The sequence below is a fragment of the Ctenocephalides felis genome, unplaced genomic scaffold, assembly GCF_003426905.1.
Source record: "Ctenocephalides felis isolate EL2017-DRISC unplaced genomic scaffold, ASM342690v1 CF-g0.4_SCAFFOLD_01886, whole genome shotgun sequence".
NCBI lineage: Eukaryota > Metazoa > Arthropoda > Insecta > Siphonaptera > Pulicidae > Ctenocephalides > Ctenocephalides felis.
In genome coordinates, this window is record NW_020538040.1 from 53,340,410 (window position 1) to 53,354,968 (window position 14,559).

The window sequence follows — 14,559 nt, forward strand, 5'->3', positions numbered from 1 at the left end:
TTAAATGCAATGCGGTCTTGATCATATTCAAACAAACATACTACATCTTTCTCACTTTGAACCCTATGTGAAAATCAGTATAGTTTTAGATGTTATGACGACTGTCGATAGTGATCACTACCATACCCTAGCACAACCAAATAAAGATTTCAGAACCTTTGAGACGTAAGTAATATGTTCAACATATTACAACCGGATAAACTTGTCTTTTTCAAATCAAGAGATAACAAACGTTTCCGGTAAACTGTCAACTAAATACTGTAAAGATATCTTAGCTAATCTTAATGACCAAGTGATGATTGTAAAAACGTTTAAAATCAGAAATCCAAGCCATTAAATTATCAAGGAACTCGTCGAATTATTGTTAATAAAATTCAATGCTTTTTTTATCGACGTAATAATGCATTTTTTAAACATACATTTCTTTCTTGTCCATTCCAGTACAATCGCAACTGCCGAAAGAATATTTTTTTAAATTAAAACTATAGAGTTTAGGACACTTTAGAAAAACTAAAGAAAGACTTAATAAAAGCAATTAGATTGAAAATATATTTCGATGATGATAAATATTCTTATAATTTTATGCATTTATATTTGGGTAACGCCCCTAAAATACAATGAAGTATTTTGAACACCGTGCATTAGTTGACACAAATAAAACTTAGATATAAATTTTCTCCTGAAACAAAACTGAATTTGTTGACAATATATTTATCATAAATGAGTCTTTAACTCCTGCCACGAAGAGACAGGTAATGCAAGGAATGAATTGAATGATTTGGAGAAATCAATGAAATCAGAAATAGTGGAATCAAAAACAAAAAAAAAACACTATAGTGATCAAGGATAAGCATGTAACTGTGAAAAGACTAAAGTTTTTATTTAATTAATGATCGCTGCTGAATAAGTAGCAGAATGCAACAAAATAAAATAATCTTCAAACCATTTAAAGAAAATTGTAATTTGTAAAAAATATATTATGTTTTAACATAAGTAGATTTTCATAAAACATACATAACGTAAGTAGAATTTCATAAAACATGCATAAGTTGACTTATATTGTAAATTAATATTTATTCATTATTATCCTGGAATGTGATGTGGCTGGCCCAGATATTTTTTTATACACATATTAGAATCCGAATTATCCAATCTTTTCAAAAATCCCTCTTGCTCCAAATAAATTGATATATCTAAACCCTCTAAGTATGCAACCACCTGAAGTTCCTCCCCCTGGTGACTTCTGAAAGATACAGAATCAAAATAAATAGAATATACATTCCAACCATTCAAAAACAATAAAGAACATCAAAAATAGTTTCTTACACAACTCTACAATTCAACACTTTGTATAAAAGAGTTGATGTCAATTCTTCCATCAATTGTGACAGTAAATTAGATTTACCAGACCTGGCACAACGAGTTACAACATTAGCAAGAGTACATGTTACAGCCTAAAAGTATAATAAAAGCATCTGATATTAAAACTAATATTATCATCATGAATATATTTTGAATGTTTTACCTGTGGTGGAATATCAGCTAATTCAGATAAAAATTGATATAATTCAGATATTAAAACTTCTTCTGAATTTCCGTAATCAATGAATAACACCTTAAAAAGAGTTAAAACTATAAGCACCGTAGAACTTATTTTAAATGTAAATGAGCATACTAATTTATAGATTACAATGATACCTTGACATATCCATATTCCCCTGGCTGTATAACTTTCGCTCTATAATAAAATCCATCACGAGAGAAAGGAGCAATAACCAATTCTCCAATAACTATACAACACAAAAAATAGGTAATTTAATACATACAATAATTTTTATTATATTGAAGTAAAGTGAACTATTAAAAATAAATAAAATACCTGGGTCTCGTGTAAGTTTTTTGAATGTTGACATAATTTCTGGTTCATTCAAATAATTAGCCATTTCACTTATATCTTGAAAATGATCTAAAAAAAAAATTTGATATGAAGAATATAAACATAGTACATATATCAAATGATTTTTAATATTAAGATTGAAATTTTCAACTCGGCAAGTTCAAAAATATTATATACTCATATTGGACTTCTGGCATTGTACTTGAAATAGATTATATTAAGTAAGCACAAAGAGCACAAACATGCTGCTACTGAGATATTGAAGTATTCTTGATTAATAGCAGCTATCATAAGTGTCATTTTCCCATATTACTTTGTTATAATTATTATTCAAAAGCCCATTATCATTTTAAACCTACTTACATCTAATGTTTTCAAATATTATAAGCAAAATTATTGACTTGTCATGAAACAGGTTAATTGTATTCTATGTTCAAATCAAATTTATACTTAAATTATTCTTGAAACAGTGTAGGTTTTAATTTTCTGAATTATAAGTACAATATTAAATATATTATTTTATAGTTTTAGTATTGCTAAAACTTAAGCAAAATTTAAGACCCAAGTGAAAGTAAAGTTTTTGTACTATTTATTTTTTTACAATATTTGTTGAAGTAACTACATCAAAAACTTTTAGTGCAAGCTATTTTGCATTGTTACAAACTTTTTCTATAACTCGTTAGTTAAATATTAGGTATAAAATTGATCTAGTAACGCATTTGGTTCATACAAAAGACTAAAAATATATTTTGAGCAAAAAAAACATTAATAATTCTGAAACTTCACTATTGTAATTTGTAAAATACAACACATACCTAAATACGTAGGTCTATCATGGTGAAACAGACCATGAAATATGGTAGGGTATGTAACATGTGTAACCTTGATGTTGATGAGCATTCCTGGTTTTGGGATATACATTGAAGGCAAATAAAAATATCCATCACCCTTTTTATCATTCGTCCAGCCATCTAGCAAACATAAATAAATCCATAATTTATAATACACTAATTTAATAATAGCTCGCAGCAAAACATTTTTAACTTCCTGTAAGGTAAGTTATAGTACATAATCGCAAAAAATCGAACATGAAAATTTTGGCATACTTTTGAAAAATGGATGTATGTGTGTATGAGTGTGTGTTTATGTGTGTGCGTACGTGCGAATGCAAATTGTCGTCAACGATTTCGAGAGCAAAAAAGTTTAATAACTTCATAATTCCCATTCTTACGAAATAATTCCCATTCTTGCGAATTGCGAGTTTGTGGAAAGTAAGAATTTCGAATTTAATTTACTTGGGTTGATAATCTGATGCTTCTTTGTGCAATGCATTCCTTTAAAACAACCACCCATTGATTGATCATAAAATCGGCAAATAGATGCTTCATCAGTAGGTTCATAACCCATCACAGCCATGCAAGCATTTGTGGTACTTTCATTTTCTACTTGAGCTATATCAATGCTCTCTAATGCTACAAAAATTAATTTTTAACAAACTGCATTTCTACGAAACAATATATAATATATAAAGTATATATACCTTGTGTTATTGATGCTTCAGTTTCTGGTCTACCTAAAAGTTGAAAGTAATTATCTGATAAAATTTATAGTTTACAATAAAATAAATATGATTTTATGTGTAAAAATATATATTTACACACACACACACACAGATATATATATATATATATATATATATATATATATATCATTGGTCATAAAATGGTCATTTCTGAATTTCCTTGCTCCCAGGGGCTCAAATGGTTCCAAATAGATAAAAAACAATTCTCTGAAAGTTTTAGCTCTTAATATTAACGTTTAGATAGAGCGCAATTCAATCAAAGTTTTCTATGGAAATAGCATGAAAAAATTTTCAAAAATTTTAAAAATGTTTTTAGATGTAATTTAGCGAACAACTGAATGAATAAAACTCATTCATTTGTCGCTAAGTTATACCTAAAACATTTTTTTTTAATTTTCAAAATTTTTCCATGCTCTTTCCATACGAAGTTTGATTGAATTGCGCTCTATCTAAACGTTAATATTAAGAGTTAGAACTTTCAGAGAATTGTTTTTTATCAATTTAGAACCATTTGAGCCCCTGGGAGCAAGGAAATTCGAAAATGACCATTTTAAGGACCACCCTAATATATTAATTTGGAAATATGAACAAACAACACTCTTTTTTGCACTAATTTATTAAATAATAATTTTAACAAACGGTTCACAAACGTTGTGAAAATTATTATTTAATACATTAGTGCAAAAAGGAGTGTTGTTTGTTCATATTTCCAAATTCTCTCGTTTTAATATATATATATATATATATATATATATATATCAATGCTCTCTAATGCTACAAGAATTAATTTTTAACAAACTGCATTTCTACGAAACAATATATGATATATAAAGTATATATACCTTGTGTTATTGATGCTTCAATTTCTGGTCTACCTAAAAGTTGAAAGAAATTATCTGATAAAATTTATAGTTTACAATAAAATAAATATGATTTTATGTGTATTAAAATATATATTTACACACACACACAGAGATATATATATATGAAAGTCTCTATTACCTTTTCTATCTTTTATATTTTGTTTGTTGTTAAGTGTTGCTGTTTTGTTAACTTTCCTCTTATATTTTTATAGTTATTATACCAATCCACAGATATTATAATTACCTAGATATACTAATTTTTCATACTGTTTTTAGATCCACTGATGATGACATTAAATTGAATGTCGAAACGTTCGGAATTAAAGATTAACTTATAAATCTTTGCTTTTTATTCTTTGATTTACCGCCCCACAAGAACTTACTCATATATATATATATATATATATATATATATATATATATATATGCTAAGTTATACCTAAAAAACATTTAAATAAATAAAATAATTAATAAAAAAAATATACGTAAGCACCCGCTCATCCGAGGCTCATCCAAAAATATCTTAGAATATCATATCCTTGGATGAGCCTCGAATGAGCGGGTGCTTACATATAATATTTTATTTATTAATTATTTTTTAATTTTTATAAAAAAGAAATTACTGACATTTGGTGCTTGTTTCCAAATATCAATTATTAACAAGTTAATGTTAAGATGTGTAAGTGATAATCTAAGAATTTCACAACCACGTATGAAAAAATAAAAATGTTTTAAAAATCTTTATTTTATTTATATTTTATACTTGATGTTACGCCCTCCAAGAAATTAATCACATATATATATATATATATATATATATATATATATATATACATATATATATTAGTGATGTGCCAAGTCGAATCAAGCCTTTAATGACTTGATTCGAATCAGATTTTACTTGATTCGAATCAACTCGTATCAAGCCGCGAAATATTTACAGTGATAAAATATGTATGAACACAATTTTCTCATAAATATAAAAAAATGTTTTAATTTAATTCAATATTATAATGATATAAAAAATAATAATAAATAACATAAATATAAAAAATAATCATGAATTAAATCATGCGAGCCAACCGACTTTAATACGCTTAAATGTATCACGCGACTCCAATCGACTTTATATGACTTTAACCGCATTCATCTACTAACTATATCATCCGACTTCATATGACTCAAACCGAATCATTTCGACTTCATGTGGTTCGATCGATATTACTTCAAGTGGCTTCGAAACAGATACAATGCGTCGTCGTTCTTGCGTGTTTATTTATTAACTTCCCGAAGGAGAAGTTTGTTTTCATCAAAAAATCCGATTCGCTAATTTTATGTTTTCTCGACGTTTCAAGCCATTCTGAATCGGCCCTACGACAACTCGTTTAGCTTTAAAAATTCGTCAAAGTTTGCAAAAATTAGTATGGTCTTTTTGGCATTTGTCAAAATTAGAACTTTCATCGACGTTTGCTCAAAAACGCCTGAACCGATTTCAAAAATTTAAAAACCATTTGATGCATCTCGATGAGGATTATCGTTTCTCAGTTTTGTGCGACGATCGGCCGAGCCGTTTCTTTGTAATTTGAAAAAAAGTGTTAAACTTTTCGTCCACATTTAAGCTCATTCTACCAAATCGATTTTAAAAGATCAAAAACTGTTTGAAAGATATTAGTTGGGAATAATACTGATTAGTTTTAGGTGAAAACCTACCGAGCCGTTTTCTTGTAATTAACTGTTGAAACAAAAATTGAAGCCAATTTTTATGGAACTTCTTTTGGCGATATATATATCAATGTCTTATACAACTTATTGAAATATTACGCCCTTACGACAAGTAATTTAATTTTAAAAATTCACCAAATTTTAAGAAAATTTGTAGTTTTTTGACGTTTGTTAAAATTAAAAATAGACGACTTACTTGGTATAACGATAGAGCTCTTGGTTTTAATGAACATACTGAGCCATTAAAGTCCTATGGAAACTGGTTCAATTATAATAATTGTTGATTTTTGAAAATTTGCTTTTAGAAAATACTCCGAGTCAAAGTGTTTGTTTGCGTTTAATTATGTGTAATAAATCCACTCAGAATACTTTTAATCACTCATAAATTAATTTATTTTTTATTGATTAAGTCGATTATTCACACATATCGGGAAGTTCATGTAACTTGCCTCAAGGCTAAATACCAAACCAACTAGTTTTACAGAGCGCTAAAGCGATTTTATTCATAAAGTATCACTACCCAATTTTGATAATAATTAAGTGTTTTAGATTTTAAATGTTATCAGAATAAATCACTCTAAATTATGAAACGAGTTTCGGGAATCTTTCAATATAATACTCTTTTGAAACAATTACTAAACACCAGAAAGCCAGTAAACTACTTTCAACTTCTGATTATGTAAGTAATGGCAAATTCATACTAATGAAATTAACTTTCAGCCCTCAGTTTAGATGCGATCCTTTACTGATTATATAGTAAAATAAACAATTGACCCATGATTCCAAATATTATTTTATATGCTTTAGTGATGCACAATTGTTTGGTAATCTACTATTGTAAATCAATTTGTAGATATGTATCAACCTCCTTTAAAATTAAATCATTTTTAATAATTTTCAGAGAATACTTTTTGATAGTAATTTATGTTTACAATTTCTACTTTGTCTGTTATACTGGTCAAACTAGCAATTTTGATTATAAATTTGAATCACTTTTACTAAATAAATACATCCATGATTCGAATAAGGTTTTTTTCTGATTCGAATCATTCGAATCGGGAATTTTCCGAGTCGGCACATCACTAATATATATATATATATATATATATATATATATATATATATATGTGTGTGTGTGTGTGTGTATTATATATATATATATATATATATATACACAAACATATAAGAACTTTCCTATATAAGCCTAATTGTTTTGAATCAGTTTTTTTTTTATTATATCTAAATCATGGAAAGAGTGTATAATCACCTCTACTTGAATTTTTTTCATTTTTTTCTATACTCGGGTGGGACTTCATCTGAATGTTAGTCACACTTTTGCAAGAATCAGGTGGAGAGTTATTTACGGACAACTTCTCAGTTGGCTGCATAATTTCATCTGAAGTAGGCAATTGGTTTAAGAGAGTCTGAGACTCATAGTGCTTTCCTAAATATATAAGTCAAATTGTTTTGAGTCAGATTTTTTTCATAAAAATAAATAAAATGCTTAATATATATTAAGCATGTAACAAAGTATCATAAAAAGTGTATATAATCACCTCTCGTTAAATTTTTTTCATTTTTTTCTATACTTGGGTGAGACTTCATCTGAACATCAATCGCATCAGTCCCACTTTGGAAAGAATCAGATGAAAAATCAATTAGAGGTGAGTTCTCAACAGACTGTATAATTTCATCTGAAGTAGGCAATTGCTTTGTGAGAGTCTGAAATGAATCCAAATTTAAAAATTGTTGAACAGATGCAGTTTCAGCTAATAATTGCTCTGCATTGATTACATGGGAAATGTTAGGTGAATCCTCCTCAATAAATGCCAAAGTACCAATTGAAGATACATCTTCATTCTTATATTTGGTTTCAATAAAACCTGTAATACAAAACATAGAAAAAAAAACAACAATTCAAATGCTTTATAATATATTCACTTACTTTTATTATGGATACCAGGTGGTCTCATCTTTATAATGGGGTCTAGATTATTTTTATTTTGACTGGAACTTGAAGACAAGAGTGTCATGCAAGGTCGTTCTTTGAAACAAAAATCAAATAATTATAAACATTCAGCAATAAAATCAAGATATTTATGGTACCTTTATCATCAAATTTAAGTCTATCTATATTTATCTGTCTCAAAAATGAAATTTGTTCATTTATCATGCCAGCAACTTTATAATAAGTGTCATTGTTTAGTGAAGCTCCTGCTTCAGAAAGGTGCTGCACAGCACCTGCAATCTGCAATTCATAAAGTATTATAAAGAAACACAAAACTTAAATAAAAAATATCATTATTAATGTATGGTTTATAAAAAAAAAATTACATATACAATAAAAATCAAATCAAATCAAATCAAAATAAATAGTCTTTATTTGAAATAAAATGTTTATGCTTATAACTGCAAAGAAAAAAATTTACACACATATTTGTCAGTATTTAGAACAATTCAAATTTTCAAACTGTTACGATCGGAAAATCTTTAGAATGTGTCTCTAAAACTAAAGTTTGAGAAATCGTTTACTACATTATATTTTTATCACTACAAAAAAATTCAATGTTCACAATCAAGACACAACTAACAAAATCAATCCCACTCAAAAAATAATGAATATTTAAAAATTTATGGTGTGCATTATAAAAGGCAGATTTGAAAGCTTATTTATTCAATATAAAACAAATTACTCCATTCAAATGAATTGCCTTGATTAGTTTTAAAAATAAATCACATTTGATAAATCAAATGTGAATACTGATCACTTTTAGATCAAAAACCCGTTTTTTACCCCGAAGAACAGCTATAAATGTCTCTCAGTTGAAGTAGCTAATTTTATTTAAGAAATATTTAGCATAAGAAAGTTTTCAATTTCACAGATGTGTAAAAAAAAGATTGTGCTCAGATATTGTATATACAAATGTGAATCAAATTTTAATAAATCAGATTACAATCTGAAAATAGAAATATATTAAACGAGCATCAAAGACAGCAACATACCATGCTTTCAACTCTGATTAAAACTAATTATATTATACAATATGCTAGGACACATAAAATAAACAGTATTTATTAAATATTCAAAAAACGCAACCTGAAAATCAAGGGCTGAAAGTTTACCTCATTGAACTCCTTTACATAATAGGAAACAATTTCATTGGTTTCTTTCTCTAAATCTTCTAATAGCGTTTTTAAATAAGAAATCTTCCCATTGACTGACATTATTGAGCCACAAATATGTAACTAAAATTTTTAAAACACTCGAAACCAGGTTATGGGTCAAATCGAATAAAACTATCAAACAGTACAATTAAGTAGAATCAATCGCTAAAACAGAACAATGTCTTAAACAAAATTTCAGTTGACGACAAAAGTACTGGCTACTACGAATTGTGCGATGTTTGGTTAAGTCAGGCAGATTAGGCACAGGGCTGCATCGTGACAATGTCAAAGTCAACTAGAGGGAGGGATTGTGAACATTTAAACAGGTTGTCGAACTGACCAAATGCGACGAACGAAGGAACGCGCGCGATACAAAAACAAAAACATGTCGATATAATAGTGAATTAGTATAAATGTCAATAAAAATTAATAGAAAGTAGAGGCTAGTACTTCCATTCTCAATTGACTCATGTAATGATTTAACCCTAATAAAATATCTAGGACTCATATTCAATCAAAAATTAACTTAACAAGCAACCTATAATCTCTCCTATTTCACACCTGCTAAAGAAGTTCAATATGTAACAAATTACCTACCATTAAATAAAATTATAAAAATAGTAAAGTGCAAATTAATACATAAGATTGAACGTAACAAAATCAAAACATGCACATAGATAACTATGAATAAGGACACGGAGTATTCTAATATTGTCTAGGGAATAAGGAAATACACGAGCACAATACTAGACAACAGGAATCATTATTATTCATAGATAAAAGAAGAGTATATTGTCTCAACAGAAAATTATATTGTCATTCATTGATTATATTGTCTCAACGGAAAACATATTATATTATCTAGGACAGGAAAATTAAAAAAATAGCTCCAGCAAATGAAGAAAAAAGAAGAGATTGAAAAAAAAATAAGTGAAAAAAATATTAATTTCAAATAAAGAGTAAAATGTGAAAAGTCAAGTGTTCTAAAAAAATTTTTTTTAATAAAAATAAAAGTGAGAAAAAAAATCTTGAAAGTATATTGTATTGGTATAAAAAACTATATATATGTTTATAGAACAGCGAAACATAAAAACTATATAAAATCTTAAACTTTTATAGACATATCAAAAAAAGTTTTCAACATAAAGAATGTAAGAGATAAAACAAAAAATCAATCGCCCAACTTTCTTTGATAAATAAAATTTGGCATGAAACTTGGTGTCAAATGTTGAATGTTTTCAAATTACTTATTTCCGAACTGACAGGCTACAGTTCTCTAATGGTTGTTAAGCACTGACAATGACAGATAAACTACGTTGTTGGTAGCTTTTTTGTTGCTCGATGTCAAACTCAGTGTTTATTAAAATTTTATGGTTATAGACGTGCGATTATATAGTTCTGTCATGGTATTCATCAATTTGTAATAAAATGAGTAATGAAAACACAAGACTTCCTAAAGCATCCAGCGAGACGATTACAGTTGAAGGGCAAGAAATTACTGAAGATCCTGTAAGTTAATTAATTTATGCTTTTATAAATAACCGGATATCTCTCAAACGATTTGACATTTATGTTTGATTAGATGAGTGACACTTATATTTACGTCGTTATATGTTCGTATTTAAACCTTATGCAAATGTTTAACTAATGATAACCGTACTGTATGCTCTTAGAGAAGATTTACTCTTTAGCTTATTAACTATTAAAGTTATCATATTCGTTTAAAAATGTTCAATATGTGCAATAACACTAAAAAGGTTTTTCGACAAATTGTTAGATGTTATTGTACGAACGTAGTTAGAAGTCATGGGCCGCTTTCGGGCTTTCGTGTCTTGGACTTAACTAGAATTGTTGCTGGTCCCTATTGTACGATGATTTTAGGCGACTTGGGTGCAGATGTTATTAAGGTTGAACGATTAAAAACTGGTGATGAATCCCGAAAGTGGGGCCCACCATTTATGAAAAATTCCACCGATAGTTGCTATTTCATGGCAAATAATCGCAATAAACGTAGTATATGTATTGATATAAAGTCCACAATTGGGAAAGAGATTATTTATAAGCTTGCAGAACAAAGTGATGTGCTTGTAGAGAATTATGTGCCTGGTAAATTAGATGCTATGAATCTTGGTTATGAAGACCTAAAGAAAGTGAATCCTCAGTTAATATATTGTTCAATAACCGGTTATGGCTCCAAGGGACCGTATGCTAAAAGACCAGGGTATGAAATATATTACATGATATGTTACACACAATATTGTGTAACCAATATTTAATTAAAGAAAATATTTGTGGTATAGGCCTCTGATGTATAACATTCTTGATTTATGTACACGTACCCATCACAGCCATATATAGTAATATTTATGGCTGTTTGTACTATATTAGTATGTGAGGAAACATGTAACAGGGCTAAACAATCAATTATTTGTTCACATTATAAAAATCATACGCATGCAGTGTTGGAAAATAAACTGTAATTAAATATATATTACTTTTTAACTAAATTTAGTTTAAAAAAATCATGTTAACTTATAGAAATTGATCTCTTTTTCATCTTATTAACTTCAGTTATTAATAAATTTTAATCAGGTACGATGTAATTGCTGCTTCCTTAGGTGGGTTATTACATATCACTGGTCCTAAAAATGGTGAACCCTGTAAAGTTGGTGTAGCAATGACTGATATTGCAACAGGTTTTTCATATTTATAATGTCAATTTTATTTTAATTTATCTTGAAATTAATAAAATGTATAGGCCTTTATGCACATGGAGCAATATTAGCAGCTCTGTTGCAACGATCTAGAACTGCCACTGGGCAAAAAATTGAATGTAATCTACTCTCAACACAAGTTTCAACACTTATCAATATAGGAAGTAATTACCTTAATGCTGGTTCAGAAGCACAGAAATGGGGAACAGCACATGAAAGTATTGTACCTTATGAATCATTTCCAACCAGAACAGGTATGTCATGAAAAAAATAAACTAAAATTCTTGACACAAGTATATTCAATTTATTTCTGAAAGGTTATATAACTGTTGGAGCTGGATCAGATGATCAATTTAAATTTCTTTGTAAAAGGTTATCTGCATATGATTTAATGTCTGATGAAAAATATTCAACAAATGCTGTTCGTGTGAAGAATAGAGAAGGATTGATAACGTCATTAAGAGAAATATTTGCACGCAAAAGCACTGAAGAGTGGCTAAACATATTGGAAGGAGCTCCATTTCCTTATGCACCAATAAATAATCTTAAGAAGTGATGATGCATATTAAAGATGTATGAAATATATAAATATATTATGCACCAATAAATAATCTTAAAGAAGTTTTTGATGATGAACATATTAAAGCTATAGGTATTGTCAAGGTAAATAATATACAGAATTGACAAAATATATTGAACATATGTAGTAATTGCTAATTATTTGAAGGATATATCACATAACATATATGGATCTGTTAAAATGGTTGGACCTCCTGTTGAGTATAGTAATATGGAAAGCAAAGTTCTTAGGCCACCCCCGATGCTAGGGGAGCACACAGAAGAAGTTTTGATGGAACTGTTAGAATATGATCTAGCTAAGATAGCTACTTTAAGATCACAACGAATCATACAGTAAAATATAGAAAGCTGTTGCGGAAATAGATGTAACAACAGATAGTTAACCGTTTTGGTGCCATTTCACAATATATCAAAAAGTGCCAAGAATAATTACTCTCTGAAATTGGAGTAAGAGGAAATAATGTCTAACTTTTGTAAATATGTTACAATTTTCAAATTTTTTTTCAATGATAATTTCTATGGTTCATTTTATGAAAATATAGGCCAGAAATCATAATTTCTGTAAATAGTCGAACAATTTTGACAGAATCAAATTCAAACACACTGACACATGTGTCACTACAGCGCATCTGGCACTTTGTTTATAGAACTCACTGAAACAATTAAATCATTTATCTTGAAACATTTGCATATTGAAAAATTATTAACATTATTAAAAATTTAGATATCTGGATATAAGCATTTGAGAAGCGTAAATATACAATTTATATTTAAATTTGTTGTCATAAAAATATTTTTTTTTTTTCATCACTTCGACTAGATATTGAGTGTTACTACTATATTAATAATTCGCATGTTGGCTTTATATTGATATGTATATGAATAATAGGTTCTTCAATAACATAGTTTTAGGAAAAATTTTAGGTATAGTTTTATAATGGATATAACTTTACTATATTATTGATAAAAAAAATTCTGTCATTGTAAAATTCAAATGTTCATATATTTTAATGAATCATAAGCAATTTTATGTACCTTTAATTATATGATATATATATATATATATATATATATATATATATATATATATGCAGATACAGGTAGTTAACAATTATATAGTATAGTATATAGTATATATAGACAATATACAGATAGTTGACCGTTTTGATGCCATTTCACAATATATCAAAAAGTGCCGAGAATAATTACCCTCTGAAAGTAGAGTAAGAGAAAATAATGTCTAACTTTTGTAAATATGTTACAATTTTCAAATTTTTTTTTTTTCAACAATAATTTCTGTGGTTCATTTTCACACCATGGACCTGCCTTCGGGCAGACTACCATTTATTATTATTATATATATATATATATATATATATAATATATATATATATGACAGTCTTAGATTTGTAAATATTTTGTAGAGCTTCGAACAAACAATACAAAAAGTAATAAAAAACAAAAGTTTTTTAAATAAACATTTTTTTTTTTTTTTTTAATGTCGACATTTTGGAACCAGATACGTTCCATCTTCTTGACATATGTCAAGAAACACAATCTTGATAAGATATTTAACAAACAATATATTGAAGAAATGTAGAAAGTGGCGGATTTTTATAAAATGAATAAAATAGTGGAAGAGATAGCATTATAAAAAATTTGCATATGATAACATAAAAATAAGCATATATATGTTGAGTGTTTAAATTTGATGTTGAAATGCATGATTAATTTCTGGGAGGGCTATATATATATATATATATATATATATATATATATATATAAACATTGTAATCTTTTTTATTTCAGGATGTACCCACTCTACGATTACGTTTAACTAAACCCAAACACAGGAAAAGTGTTCAGTGGACTGAAACCACCATTGATAATGAGAATATGAATAAGAAAAAATCCAAATGTATGAAAATATGTGTTATACACACACGCACACATATATATATATATATATATATATATATATATATATTATATATATATATATATATATATATATATGTCATCCTTTTAAGGTTGCTG

At 27.7% G+C, this 14,559-nt stretch overlaps 2 protein-coding genes across 7 annotated transcripts; one reads left to right on the top strand and one right to left on the bottom strand.

Annotated features, from left to right (window-relative positions):
* Nucleotides 1–1,036: 1,036 nt before the first annotated feature.
* On the bottom strand, nt 1,037–9,403 carry LOC113377700. Of its 6 annotated transcripts, XM_026618098.1 has the most exons (15): nt 9,188–9,403; nt 8,171–8,312; nt 8,010–8,108; nt 7,859–7,947; nt 7,621–7,786; nt 7,332–7,508; nt 4,322–4,354; nt 3,438–3,470; nt 3,193–3,369; nt 2,713–2,868; nt 1,880–1,966; nt 1,699–1,790; nt 1,526–1,615; nt 1,327–1,454; nt 1,037–1,243 (listed from the first exon to the last, which is right to left on the bottom strand). In XM_026618098.1, the coding sequence occupies exons 1-15, from the start codon at nt 9,287–9,289 to the stop codon at nt 1,084–1,086; spliced, it is 1,731 nt and encodes a 576-aa protein (XP_026473883.1). In that variant the 5' UTR covers nt 9,290–9,403; the 3' UTR covers nt 1,037–1,083. The 6 variants fall into 6 exon arrangements, with proteins under 6 accessions (XP_026473883.1, XP_026473884.1, XP_026473885.1 ...); XM_026618099.1 differs by lacking the exon at nt 4,322–4,354; XM_026618100.1 differs by lacking the exon at nt 3,193–3,369.
* Nucleotides 9,404–10,657: 1,254 nt separating this feature from the next.
* Nucleotides 10,658–13,334, top strand: LOC113375088 (succinate--hydroxymethylglutarate CoA-transferase). Its single transcript, XM_026615036.1, has 7 exons — nt 10,658–10,738; nt 10,987–11,450; nt 11,822–11,925; nt 11,988–12,197; nt 12,261–12,482; nt 12,551–12,606; nt 12,671–13,334. Exons 1-7 carry the CDS (start codon nt 10,658–10,660, stop codon nt 12,857–12,859), a joined length of 1,326 nt encoding a protein of 441 aa, XP_026470821.1. The 3' UTR covers nt 12,860–13,334.
* The last annotated feature ends 1,225 nt before the right edge of the window (nt 13,335–14,559 follow it).

Bases quoted from the DNA above. Each gene is read 5' to 3' on its own strand.
- LOC113377700 (XM_026618098.1), bottom strand. From the start codon at position 9,289: ATGTCAGTCAATGGGAAGATTTCTTATTTAAAAACGCTATTAGAAGAT. The intron at 7,948-8,009 runs GTAAGTGAATAT...TTTGTATTACAG, and splicing joins ACCTGGTATCCATAATAAAA to GTTTTATTGAAACCAAATAT. The intron at 1,791-1,879 runs GTATTTTATTTA...TGTGTTGTATAG, and splicing joins AAAACTTACACGAGACCCAG to TTATTGGAGAATTGGTTATT.
- LOC113375088 (XM_026615036.1), top strand. From the start codon at position 10,658: ATGAGTAATGAAAACACAAGACTTCCTAAAGCATCCAGCGAGACGATT. The intron at 12,198-12,260 runs GTATGTCATGAA...TATTTCTGAAAG, and splicing joins ATCATTTCCAACCAGAACAG to GTTATATAACTGTTGGAGCT. The intron at 12,607-12,670 runs GTAAATAATATA...AATTATTTGAAG, and splicing joins AAGCTATAGGTATTGTCAAG to GATATATCACATAACATATA.